The sequence below is a fragment of the Bubalus kerabau genome, unplaced genomic scaffold (genome assembly GCF_029407905.1).
Source record: "Bubalus kerabau isolate K-KA32 ecotype Philippines breed swamp buffalo unplaced genomic scaffold, PCC_UOA_SB_1v2 scaffold_40, whole genome shotgun sequence".
NCBI classification, from domain to species: domain Eukaryota; kingdom Metazoa; phylum Chordata; class Mammalia; order Artiodactyla; family Bovidae; genus Bubalus; species Bubalus kerabau.
Genome location: NW_026577894.1, coordinates 1585076 through 1601341, shown reverse-complemented (window position 1 = coordinate 1601341; position 16266 = coordinate 1585076). Strand labels below are relative to the sequence as shown.

At 47.6% G+C, this 16266-nt stretch overlaps 1 protein-coding gene across 1 annotated transcript; it reads left to right on the top strand.

Moving 5' to 3' along the window:
* The first annotated feature begins 3 nt into the window (after nucleotides 1-3).
* On the top strand, nucleotides 4-15637 carry LOC129640755 (liprin-alpha-1-like). The gene is made up of 6 exons (XM_055565818.1): nucleotides 4-323; nucleotides 11592-11694; nucleotides 12166-12419; nucleotides 13521-13619; nucleotides 13842-14046; nucleotides 14684-15637. Exons 4-6 carry the CDS (start codon nucleotides 13585-13587, stop codon nucleotides 14786-14788), a joined length of 345 nt encoding a protein of 114 aa, XP_055421793.1. The 5' UTR covers nucleotides 4-323; nucleotides 11592-11694; nucleotides 12166-12419; nucleotides 13521-13584; the 3' UTR covers nucleotides 14789-15637.
* The last annotated feature ends 629 nt before the right edge of the window (nucleotides 15638-16266 follow it).

Below are 16266 nucleotides of genomic sequence, written 5' to 3'. Positions count from 1 at the left end.
GACCTGGACCTGGCCAATCAGTGTGCTCCATCCCTGGGCACCATGATTGGCACTGACCAATCGGGACCCAGGACCAGGCCTCAAACTGGATTCAAAGGAAGAGGAGGGCTGGCTCTGCCGGAAGGGGTGGGGGCCTGTGAGGTCAGGCTGCAGCAGTGGGATGGGGTGTGAGTTCACCCGGGGCAGTTGGTGACCTTCTTGCGCCCGTTAGGGCAGAGCCGCTGGCCTGAGAAGGAGGGCGCTGCTGAGCCCAGGGGTTGAGAGCGCCGGTTCCTGCTGTGGTCCCGGGGCTCCACCTGAGACCGGAGGGAAGCCGTCTGCCCGTGAGTCCTCTCCTGCTTGACTGTCAGCTTGTTTGGGCTGCGCTGGGTTTTCTGTCCAGCTGGCTACGTGAAGACCCTGGAAATGCACCTGTGTGGGTTTTGGCTGGCTTCAGGGAAGAAATGCCAGATGACACTGGGAGACTCCAGTTTAATCCGGATTCAGGTCATATCTCTTGAAAGTGAAGTGAAAGTCCCTCAGTCGTGCCCACCTCTTGGCGACCCTGTGGGCTATACAGTCCATGGAATTCTGCAGGCCAGAATACTGGAGTGGGTAGCCTTTCCCTTCTCCAGGGGATCTTCCCAGTCCAGGGATTGAACCCAGGTTTCCCGCATTGCAGGCAGATTCTTTACCAGCTGAGCCACAAGAGAAGCCCAAGAATACTGCAGTGGGTAGTCTGTCCCTTGTGTAGCGGATCAGCATTCCCGACCCAGGAATCAAACCGGGGTCTCATGCATGGCAGGAGAATCCTTTACCAGCTGAGCTATCAGGGAAGCCCAGTATCTCTTAAGGCCAGCTATTCATTGTAGTATCAACCATATTAGTCTTCATGGGATTAAGGTAGCAACCTGCTAAGGTAGCAATCGATGTCCTTTTTCTAGAGGACAAAACTGGGGCTCAGAGAAGGGGGTAACACAGCTAGAGCAAGGAAGTGTGTACCTAGACAAAACCCCCCGATCCTGCTGTTAGAACTCAGGGAAGCCATACGGTGGCTTGTCCATGTGACGGGGGCTAAGACACCCAGCCCACACCGGATACTGTGGGGACCTGACTTGGTAACTGCCTTCTCGCAGCTCTGAGACTCAAAAAAGCGATTTTCACTGGAGAGAGGAAGGATACGTCCCTCCATCCAACCCACCACATCCTCCAGGTACTCCCACACCCTGCCCCCTTTCTCTTTCTTTGTGAGGGAATAAGCGTCACGCTCATGTGACCACATTGGCTGTCCACTGTTCACGAGCTACCACCTGGAGCTGCTACCGGAGAGGCCAAGAGCCTTTGCCCCCGAGTACCCCTCTTTCCTTTGCACCGTGGGGGCCCTTCTCGACACCTGCACACCAGAGGCCGTTTCTGAGGCATGCAGGGACCCTCCTTCAGTTTGCAACAGACTGCATCCATCACTGTCCTTTCAATGCTTCCCTTGACACTCAGCTCCTGAGCTCCTTTGTCTGCATTGCGACCCACCTGGCTGCCACGGGAGGGACAGAGCTGACCATGAATCCAAAGCTCAGATCTGACAGGCAGGAATCTGTGTATAAAGGGCCTGATTAATCATGCCGTAGAGGCTGTAGTGGGCTCCAAGGATCCGTAAGTAGGACTTGGGCCAAAGTGATTCCACAGCTGTTTTAATGCCTGGGGAGGGTCTGGCTGTAGTGGGGGTGGGGTGAGTCTCCTGAGGTTCTGAAGGCCCACTGTGTGCAGATTCATGGCACATAGAGAAGAGAAGGCGGAGTCCTTCCCTGGAGGTGGTCCAAGCTCATGGATGAGCCAGACAGGCAGGCAGGGCACGAAAGCACCTGAGCTGCCATTATGAGTGAATGGTGTGGGGGCAGAGGAAGAGAACCAGGTCTGCTCGCTTATTGGCGCCCAGGGCAGGTTGTCCCCAGACTAAACACTTATTATGGTGATGACCGTCACTGCTGTCTGCAAAGGGTTTACATTGGTGTGTGTCTTCATCGAGTGGTCAGGCCTTCTCTAAGCTACACTGGCCATGGGCATTGCCTCTCCTTGGAACTTGACATGATTCGTCTCTTCCTTATGGAACATTCATTTCTAAGAGGGTTTTTGGGCCACAAGGATGTTGGGTTTTTCTCTAGCTTTGTCTCATGAGGAACGCTTTTCCACTCGTTGATGTGGTTTGTTTTCCCAGCTCTCTTTCTTGCTTTATTTTGTCAATTTGTTTCTGCCAGAGGAAGAGCTCAGAATTTGCCTCTGGCTGATATGTGACACTTACAACAGCGACACCCACCTGGGTATTATGACCACATTTGCCGAAAGGGCTTTGTTTTGCAGAAGACATCTTGAAAGTACCTACACTGTCCTTTCAGATTCCCAAAGGCTATTTGAAATGAAAGAAAAACAAGAATTCTCAAGTTTAGTCTTACAATATGTGGGGAGTCAGAAAAATCCCCTGGAGAAGGGAAACACCACCCACTCCAGTATTCTGGCCTAGAGAATTCCATGGAGTGCCTACTCCGTGGGGTCACAAAGAATCAGACAAAATCTGATGACTAATCAACAACACCGAAGCTTCACCATTTGTCAGAGATAACAACAGTATTTACACGACCGTGTGCATGTTCAGTGGCTCATACGTGTCAAACTCTTTGCAGCCCTGTAGCCCCTAAGATCCTCTCTCTGTGGAATTTTTCAGGCAAGAATACTGAAATGGGTTGCCATTTCCTCCTCCAGGGGATCTTCCCAACCCAGGAATTGAACTCAGGTCTCCTGCATCTCCTACATTGGCTGTCGGGTTCTTTTCTGCTGAACCACCTGGGAAACAAGTCATTACATCACTGGGTTATCCTAAAGTACTTAACTTGGAGTCTGGCACTGGGGAAGTTCTCACTGGTGATGTGAATATTCAGTCATATATCATTATTGCTCATATGATAATGAAATGGCCATGCTCATAAAGGAGAAAGAAGAGCCTTTCCAAGTCCAATTAAATCCTTTGCCACACATATGTTTTTAAAAACTTCTTGACTTTGAAATGAACATCAAACATAAAGACATTGGTTGTGGCCTCCAGAAAAGATTGAGCTGTACCAATAAGTGACGAGGATTCTTCTCCCAGTTCCAAAATGCATGTGTTGTTTCCCGGGCACCACCGAGCACTTCTCCGGTGGGCTCAGAGAGGCTGAGTCACTCACCAGAGACAACACAGCAGCAGACCAGGACTCCGACCCAGGTCGCTGAAACCACAGCTCCCTCCTGTGCCCATCTGACCTGCCCCTTGAGGGCAGCAGGAGGATCTGGGCTCCCCTGGCCTGAGCCCCTGGGCCTGCCTCCCCTCGTCCGCGCTGGGATGTGTCCATTCCCAAATCATGCACTGTGTCCCCCAGCCCTGGGCCGTCATGTCAGGCTCCAGGCTCCCTGCAGGTGAGCCCCATGCCCACCAGCACACCTCCGAGCCCTGCCCATCTGGTCTCTGTGCCCGAGTGTCCTGATCCTAACTGTTTTCTTGAGGCAGCCCCAGGACTGGGCCCTGCTTCCTCGAAGCTCCCTTCACCAAGCCCAGTGAGGCTCTGCCCTGTGGCTTCATGACAAGTATGTTGGGCTGAGTGGTGGCTCCGAAAGCCATCCATCCTTCTGCAGCCTCCAGAGGTGGCCTTATTCCGATGAAAGGTCTCGGCAGATGGAAGTAAGTTCCTGACCCCTGCACCAGATCACCCGGGATGCATGTGGACCCTAAATCCAACGACAGGTGTCCTTGGAAGAAAAGAGGGGGTGATCTGAGGCACTGAGCCACCCAGGGGAGAAGGTTTGTGCAGATGGACGCAGAGGTCGGGGTGATGTGGCCAGAAGCCCAGGGAGGCCTGGCGTCCCCCAAGGACTGGACCAGGCCAGAGGGACCCTCCGCTGGAGCCTCTGGAGGGAGCTCAGCCCTGCCCACACCTTGATCACAGGTTTCTGACTCCAGAACTGGGGGGGGGGGGGAATGAATTTGTGTTAAAGCTGTCCAGTCTGTGGCCAGTGGCTGCAGCCACCCCTGGACACTGAGAGTGAACTTGCTGGCTCCAAGGTGAGAACAGTGGCAGGACCCACCCCCTACCCCCCAACCCCAACACACAATCTTGTCATGAGGTTAAATGAGTTCATACACACAGATGGCTGAATCAGGGACTGACACTTGGATCTCAGCCCACTTCACTTCCTCCTCCTCGTCACCATCACCGTCATTGTGAGGGGTCCTCATCCACTCATTCAGTGGACATACAAGGGCCTGATGTGGGCAGCGAGGCCAGCGAGCTGGGAGGCTCCGCACAGGACTCACCCTGTCTGCTGGGGCCGCATGGACGAGGCTTGTGCGGTGACACGGAGGCCCCGGGAGAGGCTGGATCCTCCGGTCGTGGGAGGCATGAGCGCCTCAGCATCAGAGGTGGAGGGTTGAGCTGGGTTCATCCTGGGGGGGTGCAGCCCTTCACTCAAAGTGAGGGAAGAACCCCATGTGGCACCCAGTGTCCGGTAGCCTCCCCTTGCCATGGCAGGCTGCGGGCAGAGCCATGGATGACCAGGAGTCTGCATCTCACTAGGAGCCGAGGCTGGTGCTGAGGGAATCCTCAGTGAGGATTTTTTTTAAAAAAACCATCCTAAGTGACTTCAGCTCCATTGCTTTTTGCCAAAAACCTGCAATGATCCCAAGAGCTTTGTACACTCCAAGGGTGGTGACTGGACGTGGAGCCCAGCACAGACCCAAGTCAGTCCTGCCCTGAGTCCCACGGGCCGGCCACACCCTCCCCCTTCCTTGGCCTGGCTTTCTTCTGCCAGGACCCCCAGAATGGTGGAAAGGCAAGTGTGGCCTCAAGCTGAGGGGCCCAGCCTGGGCTCCAAGCCCCTGGGGGTCCCCTTGGGACGTCTGGTGGACCTAGTTCCCCCTGCCGTGGGGCAGCTCTCTCTCGGGGACTGTCGTGTTTCTTTGCTTTCTGTTGTGATGGGGCACCCCAGTTATCTCGGGGCGATGGGAAGTCTGTTGGTGTTACATGCTCCTGCCTTAGATGGGGAAACGTTATTGCTGCATTGACACTGCTCACTCGATACTGGGAATTGGTTAAACACAAATGGCAAGGGGAACAGAGCAAAACAGAGAAAGAAAAATAGAGAGTTGCTGGGTTGCTTCAGGTCTCACCTGTGATTAAGAGTGTGTACAGCCTGCACGTGAACCTGGGTTCCCACACCTGCCAACTACCAGGTGCCAGGCCCTGATTTTAGACCCCCAGCTTCACTAAGGAGTCATTGACAGATACAGTTTATGTGTATTTAAAGTCTACATTGTGATGACTTGATGCCCACAGATGTCATGGAATGATTGCCTTACATACGCATCACCTCACACGGTTAACTCTGTGTGTGTGTGTCTTTATGTTGTTCTTATAATCCGTGAACACAATATAGATAGCTCTCCATTTTTTAAGATCTTCTTTAATTTATCTTAGAAGTTTATAGTTTGCTGTATGTCTTACAAATGTTTAATTAGATATCTTGATATTTTCAGTGCCATTATAAATTCCTAATAGATACAGAATTTACTTTTCTATATTCACTTGGTAAATCCATATATTTCAAATCATTCTAATTGTATTTATTTATGTATACACAATTATGTCTGCAAATAAGTTCTTTTTTCCCCTTTGCAACTGTGATAACCCTTTCCTTTTTCTTGCCTTATTGTATGGACTAGGATCTCCAGTCCTGAGTACATTGGTGAACAGAAGTAGTGAGAATAAGTATCCTTGTCTCTTTCACATTATCAGAGGAAAAGCTTTCAGTATTTCACCATCACACATGATATTAGCTTTTCTGTAGACAGTTTAATCAAAATATGTAAATTCTTCTCTGTTAGTTTACTAAGAGTTTTTTCTTAGTCGTGCACTAAAATTATTACATTAAATTTTCTTGTTTATTTTCTGCAGATTTTGAAACAGGTAATTTTTCTTGTATGTGATTATTTTTCTTTTATGTGATTTAACTTTTAAAAAATTTTGTGATTCTAAAACGACCCCAACCTGATCTCAATGTATTCTCCTTCAGTTGGACTTTATTTCTTAGTGTTTTATTTAGGATTATTTCATCTATACTCAGAGTCTGTAATTTTACTTTCTTGTACTTCTTCCTGGTTGGATTTAGTATCAAGGTTATGCTAGTCTTATAAAACAAGGTTGGAGAGTGTTCCTTGTTTACTGCAAGAATTCCTGTGAGATGACTCTTTTCTTCCCTAGAATTTTGGAAGAATTGATTGGCAAAACCAGTTGGTTTTATTGTGGGGAGGCTTTTAATTTCAGATGTAATTTTTTTCATGCAAATAAAATTTTCTGATTTTGTATGTCTTCTTGGGTCTATTTCAGTAAAGCATTTCCCTCCTGCTAGGAAGTTATTGAGGCGAGCAGACTCTCCAGTTAGTAAGTGAACTGTGGTTCATAATATTTTTCTTATCTTCAAGATGTGTTGTCTCCCCTTTTAAAAACCCCTGATGCTGGTGATTTGAGCTTTGTCTCTTTCTCTTAATAAGTCTCTCTAGGGGTTTATCAGTTCTTTCAAAGAGCAAACTTTTGGCTTTGTTTTTAAAAAACTTCATATTTGCTTTCTGTTTCCTTGTTTTCTGCTCCCTTTTTTCCCCATCTATGTTGTGTTTCGTTTGCTATGTTTTTTCCCTGGTTTCTTGGGAGAGAGGCTTAATTGATTTTTAGCCTTCCTTCTTTTCCAGTGTACGTGTTTAAGGCTTTAAGTTACCCTCTAGACACAGTCGCTGTGTCCCACAGGTTTGAATAAGCCAGATTTTCATTATCTTTTATGGAAAAGTATTTTCTAATTTTCATTGTGTTTTTCAAAATCATTATCCATGAAATTCTTCAAGCAGTATGTCATTTAACTTCGCAATGTTTGGGGAGCTTTTTCCAGTGATCCTTTTTTGATTTCTAGCTTAATTCCATGAAGAGCCCCGTCATAGGCTTTTGGGGTTACTGTTATAAATCCCGTAGACTAGCTGATAAACAACAGAAAGTTGTTTCTTGGAGTCCTGAGGCTGGGGAGTCCCAAGATCACCAGCAGGTGCCACATCTGGTGAGGCCTGTTTCCTGGTTCCTAGACTGCCTCCTGCTTCTCCCTGTCCTCACAGCACAGGAGCCCATTCCCTCCTGGCCTGACCCTTCCCAGAGTGCCTGCCTCCTCGGATCATCACCACGTGCTGGGTGAAGTTTGAGGGCCCAAAACCGTCAGCCCATTGCAATCCCTAAATATACTCTGCATTATTTTAGTCCTTTGAAATAAGTCAAGCTTTCCTAATGGCTCAATACATATTCTTTCTGTTATATGTTCCTTGGGCTCTTGAATATGTATCAGTGGGAATGCAATGTTCCATGTGTATCAGTCAGATCAGGCTTGTCACTCATGTAATTCAGATTCCGGTAGCCACGTTGAATAAAAGGAGAGGTAGGTGAAATTACCTGTAATATATTTTATTTTAACACACCCCAAATATTATCATTTCCGTGTGTCATCAACATGATAAAACCTAATGAAATAGTTCACGTTCTTTTTTTCACGCTAAGTCTTTAAAATCCAGTGTGTGTTTCATGCCTGCAGCGCATCTGATTGTAGAGCAGCCACATTTCAGGTACTTCATGGCTGCAGGTGACTACATACCAGGGGGCCCAGTTCCACGAGAGATGTGTCTTTAACGTCTCCCACTGGGATTATGAACTCGGCTGTTACTCCTTTTCTATTTCTGTTGGTTTTTATGTATTGATATTTTGAAGTTATGTTATTAGGTACATTAAAATTTAGAATCCTCATCTTCTTGCTAGACTGAACCTGTATCAGTATGAGATGCTTCTTTTTATCGCTAGAAATGCTTCTTTTTTAGAGACTATTTGACAGTGATATTGCCACATCGGTTTTCTGTCCTTGTTGGCCTGGGTATCTTTTAGGTTCACCTGTCTAAAAGATATTCCATCTTAACATGTAGCTCTGTGAATAGTGTGTAGTTTTCATTGGAATCAGTTTGACACTTTATCTTTTAATGAGAGTATTTGCTCTGTTTATAATGTTGATATTCAGTGTGTAGACACCATGTTGCTGTGTGTTTTCTGTTTGTCCCACCTAGTCTGTGTTCTTTGCTCTTGCCTTCTTTTAGAAGTTTGAAATGTTTCTCTAGTTCTGTGCTCCTCTGTCAGATTGTTGGGTGCACATTCAGAGACACAGCGTGTGTTTTACATTGAAGTCTAACTTAGTACTTTTACTGCCTCCCTGACACGACTGTTTCCTCCTTGTCACTGTTACACTTTGAACTGTTAGATATATATTTGGCGTTAACATCATTGTTTTGTAAAGTTTGTATTTACCCTCACAGTTACCTCATTGTTGGTCTCTACTTGTTTTTTATATTTCCATCAGAGACTACTTTTTTTTTTCCCCAAAGCACTGCCTTAATATTTTTTTAGTGCATGTGTGTGGGTGATGAGTTGTCTCATTTCCATTTGCCCTAAAAGTCTTTATTTTGCTTTCATTTTCAAAGAGTGTTTTTCTTGGGTATAGAATTCCAGGTTGGTGGTTATTTGTTTTTCAGCATTTTACAGATGCCAGTCCATTATTTTCTGACTTCCTTGTTCTTGGAAAGTCAGCTCTCAGTGTTGCTGTGCCATTAAAAGCCACACCATTTTTCCTCTGAACGCTTGAACATGTTCTTCTAGCCTTAGGCACCCACAGAGCTGCTGAAACCAATAGGTGATTTTCATTTTTGAGTCAGTGGTCTGAGTCTTGAACCAAATCTTGCCACTGTCCCTGTCAGCCAGTTCAGTCGCTCAGTATCTGCCCCGTTGCGACCCCATGGACTGCAGCACACCAGGCTTCTCTGTCCATCACCAACTCCGGAGTTTGCTCAGGCTCATGACCATCAAGTCGGTGATGCCATCCAACCATCTCATCCTCTGTTGTCCCCTTCTCCTCCTGCCCTCAGCCTTCCCCAGCATCAGGTTCTTTTCCAATGAGTCAGTTCTTCGCATCAGGTGGCCAAAGTATTGGAGCTTCGGCATCAGTCTTTGCAGTGAATATTCAGGTCTGATTTGCTTTAGGAGTGACTTGTTGGCTCTCCTGGCAGTCCAAGGGGCTCTCAAGAGTCCTCTCCAACTCCCCAGTTCAGAAGCATCGATTCTTCAGCATTCAGCCTTCTTCATGGGGCAACTCTTACGTCCATACATGACTACTGGAAAAACCATAGCTTTGACTCAGTGAACCTTTGTCGGCAAAGTAATGTCTCTGCTTTTTAATATGCTGTCTAGGTTTGTCATAGGTTTCCTTCCAAGAAGCAAGCATCTCTTAATTTCACCATCTGCAGTAATTTTGGAGCCCAAGAAAATAAAGTCTGTCACTGTTTCCATTGTTTCTCCATTTATTTGCCATGAAGTGATGGGGCCGGATGCCATGATCTTCATTTTTTGAATGTTGAGTTTTATGCCAGCTTTTTCACTCTCCTCTTTCACTTTCATTAAGAGGCTCTTTAGTTTCAACCCCTGGAGGCATTTCTTATTCCCCTTTCTGTCTTTTCTCCACCATGAGAGTCCCCATTTATACTTTTTAACAACGTAGTTTAACAAGGGGCTCCTTCAATATATTCTATCCTTTTTTTCTCTCTCTCTTATATATATTTTTACCTGACCAATCCTTCAGTTCACTGATCCTCTCTTCAGCTACGTCCGATTTGATGTTAAGCCCAGAGACTGAGTTCTTAAATTCAGTCACTGTTATTGTAAAGTTCTAGAGTTGGTTTTGATTCTCAGAAATTTTTCCTTTTGTCAAGTATATTTTTGAACAGGTGACATTTGCATCTGATACCTCTAGCACACCTCTGATATGCTGATATACATCTGATACCTCTGGATCTGGTTCAGCTCTTTTTCTCTTGGTCCTGTTTGTTGTTACACCCTTTTTTGCTTCTTTGGTTGCATGTTGGACATTATGTTTGGAAAACCCTAGAAGTTCTGAGTGATGCTGCCTTCTCCAGAGTTTCCTCTGACACACACGTCCAGTGGGAACAGAGCTGTCTGTTCACTTAGGGCCTGAGGGACTTGAGGCTGGGGAGGGGGCGGTGTCCTTGTAAGCTCAGTCTCAGTAGCCTTCACCCACCTTCCACCACCACCCCAGGGAGGAGCTTTCCAGCGTCTCGGTCTGGAAGCCTGGGCTGCCCCATAGGGCGCCCCCCTTCTTGGCAGGTCCTGAAGTGGGGGGCTGCCCCCATCCGCGAGGCTGTGTAACAGAAGGGCCCGCCTGTGGGCACTTTTTCAGTGTTGCAACCCCAAGGCAAAGACCAAGACCAGGAAGAACTTGGCCTCGGCCCAAGTCCTGGAAGCAGAGTGGCCTGAGGTGAGAGCAGCCGGGGGCTGGGCCCGTCAGATTGGGCCTCACCCAGCGAAGTGTTGGGGTTGTGTTTCATTTTGTTAGCATGGTTGTGGGCCCTGCCGGCCAGGGCGCTTTGGCCTTAGTGGGCAGGATCGACCCCAGCAGGATCACCTTGTAAGAGGTTGTGCAGGTGCCACATGGAGGATGGGCGGGGGCCCCACAAGAAGGGAAACACTGGCTGGAGGAGTCACTGGGGCACGTGGACTAAGCTATAAAGTCAGTCCTTGAAGCAGAAAGGCTAAGCCCCTTAACGTCTCCCTTCTTCCAAAGAAAGGATACACTGGCTGGAGGAGTCTCTGGGCATGAGGATCGAGCTCGAGAGTCAGTCCTTGAAGCAGAAAGGCTAAGCCTGTTAATGTCTCCCATCTTACAAAGCACAGACCAGTGTGTCCAGTATTTTAATGATGGGTACCTACTGCTTACATGTATGACATACACCCTCATAGCTACACATGTCTACTACATGCCTCTTACAAGTGCTGGGCACTGTTCTGGGTGCTGGACACTCAGTATGTAGTAGGGGATACGTAGCCCAGGATTTTTTTATTTCTGCAAAGAAAAATAGAACGAAAGATTCCATGTGGTTCAGTTTGAGAAAGTTCACCATGTGGAGGGCCCCATGTGCACGCAAATTGTTTTAAAATACATATAACATAAATTTAACATTTTAACCACTTGATTGAATGACTGGGTGGCTTCAGTGGAGTCAGGCTAACAGATGGCCCTGAGGTGCCATCCGCCTTTCTCCCAGAGGAACACTCCAAAGCTTGGTGGCCCTGTAGACCTTCCCTTTATTCTTCACTCTCCCCAGTGGCTCTAGGTCATTGGTCTGTGTGTCATTTAAGAATCTCTTTATCCACTTTGTTGTTAGGTTTATATTTTGGAAAGCTTCTCAGACCTCCCTGGGTCTTGAGAAGGCAGGCTTGGATTCCAGGTGCTCCCTTGCCACGTGCCTGCCAGGTCGAGGTGGAGGCCGAAGGCTGGTCTGAGTTGTGGTGGTCTGTGTGGTCGTGGGGTCAGTGGACCCCCTCTTCTGTGGAGGGGCAAGGAGATCCTTTGTGTGGAGCCTGGAGAGACTTGACAGGGTCAGTCTTCACAGTCTCGCTCTCATTTTTAATTTATGTTTGCATTTAGTTTCTCATTTAACTGTTTTCTAGGAGTTTCCAACTGCTACTGAAGAACTAAAAATATGCAGGGAGCAGCTTCTTGAAAGATTAAGAAGAAATCACTGAGCTTAGAGTGGAAAGAAGCAATACCAGGGTCAGTAAGGGGATTCTCAAGTGTTGACATTTGCCCCACGGGGGGTCACCACTGGCCTCCGTTTTGGTGTCTTTAAACTCTGTCTGATTTTCAAGTCATTTTTCACACCTTCCCACTGAGCAGACCAGGGTGGATCAGTTCGGGATTCTCATACCTTGCTTCAAATTTATGATGAGAGCTAATGTAATTTTAGAACATTTGAGGGGGGAGTTCTCTTAACTTACATTTTTGTCCATGCTACACTTTGTGTGGGATCTTAGTTCCCCGATCAGGGATTAAAACCAATGACCCCTGCAGAAGTGTGGAGTCTTAACTACTGGGCCCCTGGGAAAGTCCACTCTAACTTTAGCTTGAACTGGCGGGATTCCGATGTGCCTTAGCATGCTTTCTGCTATAGGGTGAGTCTGAGAGGAGTTATTGGCCCTGAATCAAGCATGAGGTTGATGGTGCTCCTTTGGCCCTGCCCTGCAGCTGCTGCTGGAGCACCTGGAGTGCCTGGTTTCCTGGTATGTGCCATCCCTCCAGATGACGGTGGGCAAGCAGCAGGCGCAGCTGCTGCTGGAGCTCCTGGAGTGCCTGGTTTCCTGGTATGTGCCGTCCCTCCAGATGACGGTGGGCAAGCAGCAGGTGCAAGCAGCAGCAAGCTAGCCAGCATTACCAGCGACGTGGAGGTGCTCAGGGCACCAAAATTGCTGTTTGAGCACCACAAGACCCTGGACGAGAAGGTACCAGCCACCCAACCGTCCTGGATTTGTACACTTGCTGTCTTGTTAGGTGGATGATGCATGTATTTATGTAACTACTTGACTTTTGAGCTTCTTGAATTCTTGTATATATTTTTTTTTCTGTAAGAAGTCAGAGTTTTATATAGTTAAAAAGCATTGCCTGTGTACATGCTCAGTCATGTCCAAATCTTTGTGATGCTGTGGACTGTAGCCCACCACGCTCCTCTCTTCATGGGGCTTCCCAGGCGTGAATACTGGAGTGGGTGTCCATCTTCCACTCCAGGCAATCTTCCCGACCCAGGGATCGAACCTGCCCTCTTGTATTGGCAAGCGAATTCTTTACCACTGAGCCACCTGGGAAACCCCCAGTTAAAAAGTATTAGTTGGCATAAATGTCTCCAGATTTATTATATTCTGTATATCAACTTGCAGTTAAAAACTGGGTAATAGAATTAATTTAGGATAACATTTTGTTCTCTCAAATTTAGAATTTAAAGCTGTTAACAAGCAGATTCTCTTGACGTTAAGATCAATGAGAGACATTAAAGGTATTCTGTGACAGTATCTATGTATTAGGGTGAGTATACACTAAGAAGTGTACTAACGTATATACACACATCAACACAAGGTGACTTGGCCCCTTTTATTTGAGTTGAGAGCGTGATTACGAGTAGCACTCGAAAGGTGTAGTTTGTTAGAAGAAGAATTAGGTGCCACACATAAAGAGGTAAGTTTGATCAGTCATTGTGTAATTTCCGTGAAGGGTTTGTCATTTGAATCCTTTGATTTTAAAAAAGAATGAAAGCTGTAGTGGTGGGCATCAGATGTTTTTTATCGTTCTGATTGAGAACCTGCCCACCTGGGTTATTTTAATGACTAGTAAACTAGACTTGTGGCTCAGAGCTGCAGGATCTCTTAAGTACCCCCTTTGTCCAGCAGAAGACAAATTCTGACTCTAATCACCTGGTGGTATTCGGGATGGATAGCATCACCATGTATTTTCTTTATATGTTGCATTTTCAGTTTAGACTTGAATATTTCCAGGTGTTTTGCTGTCTTTACTTATTTCTTGACTCTAATTCAACTTTTTGGTTTTAGCAGATGATTCTTAAAGAGGAGAATAACCAGGAAAAGATACTAACGCACAGGGTGCTAGATGTAAATCATGAGCAAGAAAACATGCCAAGCGCCAATGGAAAGGCAAGTCCTTGGTCTCACCCTCTGTCTGGTTCTTGTCTTACCATCCAGTCTGTGTGGGGCTGTCGGGGCCTCTCACCAACATACCATGTAGGTCTGAGTGGCTGTGAGGGTCTTGTGAGCTCCCAGAGCGCAGAAGGCAGTTTTGACCTCACCGATTGCCCGGAAGTGCTGTGGCCCCTCCCTCTCAAAACAAGGCTGTCTAAGGCTTCCTTTCCCCCTTAGAGACCCTCTAAGCCACGAGGAGGACCTGGCTAAGGTGATCAACCTCCAGGAAGTCATAGACAAGCAGGAGCAGAGCCAGATGGAGGAGCGCCTGGCAGCCCTCTTTGCCCATGTGACAGAGCTGAAGGAGGACCTGGACACGGCCAGGAAGGACCTCCTCAAGTCCGAGGACGTGAACAGGAAACTGCAGCAGGATGTTCACGAAGTAAGTGACGGCAGCTGTGTCTGTTGTCCTGAGGTGGACTGTGGGTCCCTTGTTCCCCGGTGATCTCAGCCTTGGCATGGCTGCGAGAGCAAGAGCAGAGCTCTGGCGAGACCGCAACTGGCTGCCTCCCCGCCTCTGCGTTGAGATCTCTGGGGTAGAAGAGGCCTGGTCCAGGCAGTCCGTTGGCAGTGAACCAACATTAGGGCAGCCCTAGCGCTGTGCTGCACCCTGGGTGTGGACTCCTCATTTCTACAAGTTCTAGGGTGCCCAGTGTGTTCCTTTTCTAAAAATTCATTCATCCATTCATTCATTTATTGGCGTATAGTTGCTTTACACTGCTGTGTCAATTTCTGCTGTACAGCAAAGTGAATCAGTCATCTATCTGTCTATCTATCTATCTACGTATCTCCCTCTCTTTTAGATTTCCTGCCCATTTACTTCACCACAGAGCACTGAGTAGATTTCCCTGTGCTATGCACTAGGTCCTTACTCGTTGACTTTATGTGTAGTATCGGTGCTGTATATATGTCAACCTGAGTCTCCCGGTTCATCCTCCCCCACCCCCACCCCCACCCCCCCGCAACTCCCTGTCAAATGTGTTCCTGATGATGCTGAAATTTCCTTCTGATTCACTCAGGCGAGTCTGGTGACGTCTGTGGAGCCCGTTCTCTCGGAGAGATGGGAGCATGCTGTGTGGGCTCTGCTGAGGCAGCTTGCCTGGCCATCTTCTCGAGTTTTCTGAGGTTCCGCTCCTTGAAGGGATGTGTGACAGTGATACCGGCGGCCAGACAAGTCAAGTGGCATTTGCTCACCCTCAGATCCTCAGGCCCGAGCTGTGTGACCATGTGGAATCATGATGTTTCTGGCGGTCGTGTCTGCGGGTGTCATGATTTATGAGAAACTACCTATAACGGTCACTGTGAAAACAGAAGAGTGCTGGGGGTTCAGGCCTCCTCCTGTGAGCCTCGCCTCTCCTCTGTGCACAGACAGACAGTGCCCACCCTGCCCACCCCTCCCCCGTGAGACCATCTCAGAGAGAACCCCTCCAACATGTGGTACAGCAAGTGTCCTTGTTTAGTAGCTTGGTGTGAGTAATTCTGTGTGAGAACTCAAAACAGAAATATTTGCACAGGTTTGTATAAGCTATTCACACTACTCTTTGGCAACAGGAGATTAGGTGGCAGAGTTTAATACATACAGAATTCTGGGAAAAGCGTTTTTAAGACCTTTCACTTTTAATGTTAGGACTTTGCCCACATTGGTTACTTAATGACCAGGGAGGGACCTGAAATGGATTTTGAACTGGCGCACAGGAGTTGTACCAGCAGCAAGTTCTGGTCCTGGTTTGAGCGTTTCATACATATGGTGTAACTCTGCTTTAGAAGAACTAGGCTTGAGAAATCTGCGCCCAGTTGTGTTACACTTTGATCTGCTTGCCTCATTCACAAGCCAGGTGATTCCTCCCACCGTAGTCAAGGACAAGTCATGTCTCAGTCTCCATTCACGTAAAAAAGACTACAGGTTATTAACCTTCTGCGACTCTTAAGAAATAGCACTGTCACAGTCTGTCAGGCCCCTCAAATGAATACGCCCAAATATCAACTGGTCGCCGCCCCCCCCCCAGCTCCAAACCTCTGCCTGTGCTTTTGAGTGTTGTCAATCCTGTGACTACCACTCCGTGGTACCATGTTTGACCCTAAGGAACAATGTTTGTCTCTTCTCTCTCGCTGGCCACGAAGCTACAGGCTCCTTGAGGTGCGACCGTGAGCAACACCCAGTCATACTGTCCACACACCAGACAGGCCCTTGTCACACTCGACAGCGCTGAGGGGAGCTGCTTGGGGGAGCGGCCTACCCATGGTGGAAGGGAGCCCCTCGTAGCCTCGTCTGGTCCAGTTCGGCTCTCAGGGTTTCCAGGCTGCTCCTATGAAACAGCAAATGACACAGCCTGCACTGCTTGCTTTCTGGATGTAAAATGACTTGCACCAAAATGTGCAGAACAGGTTACAGGAGTAGTTATCAACTCCGAATATTTTCATTGTGAGAAAATATTCTCTAAGTGTCCCATAGCAAATAGAAGCACTCAGAACAATAGTAAACCCCATAAACCATAATGAATAAGAAGTTCCATCTCAGGTGTAGAAAAGCTTCTGGAGGAAACACGGCAAGCCATTAACAATGATGAAGTCTGTAGAGAGAAGCTGGACTTGGGACGGGGGT

Coding starts and splice junctions, on each gene's coding strand:
- LOC129640755 (XM_055565818.1), top strand. CDS start 13,585: ATGAGCAAGAAAACATGCCAAGCGCCAATGGAAAG. Junction 13,620..13,841: donor TGCCAAGCGCCAATGGAAAG/GCAAGTCCTTGG, acceptor TTTCCCCCTTAG/AGACCCTCTAAGCCACGAGG. Junction 14,047..14,683: donor TGCAGCAGGATGTTCACGAA/GTAAGTGACGGC, acceptor TGATTCACTCAG/GCGAGTCTGGTGACGTCTGT.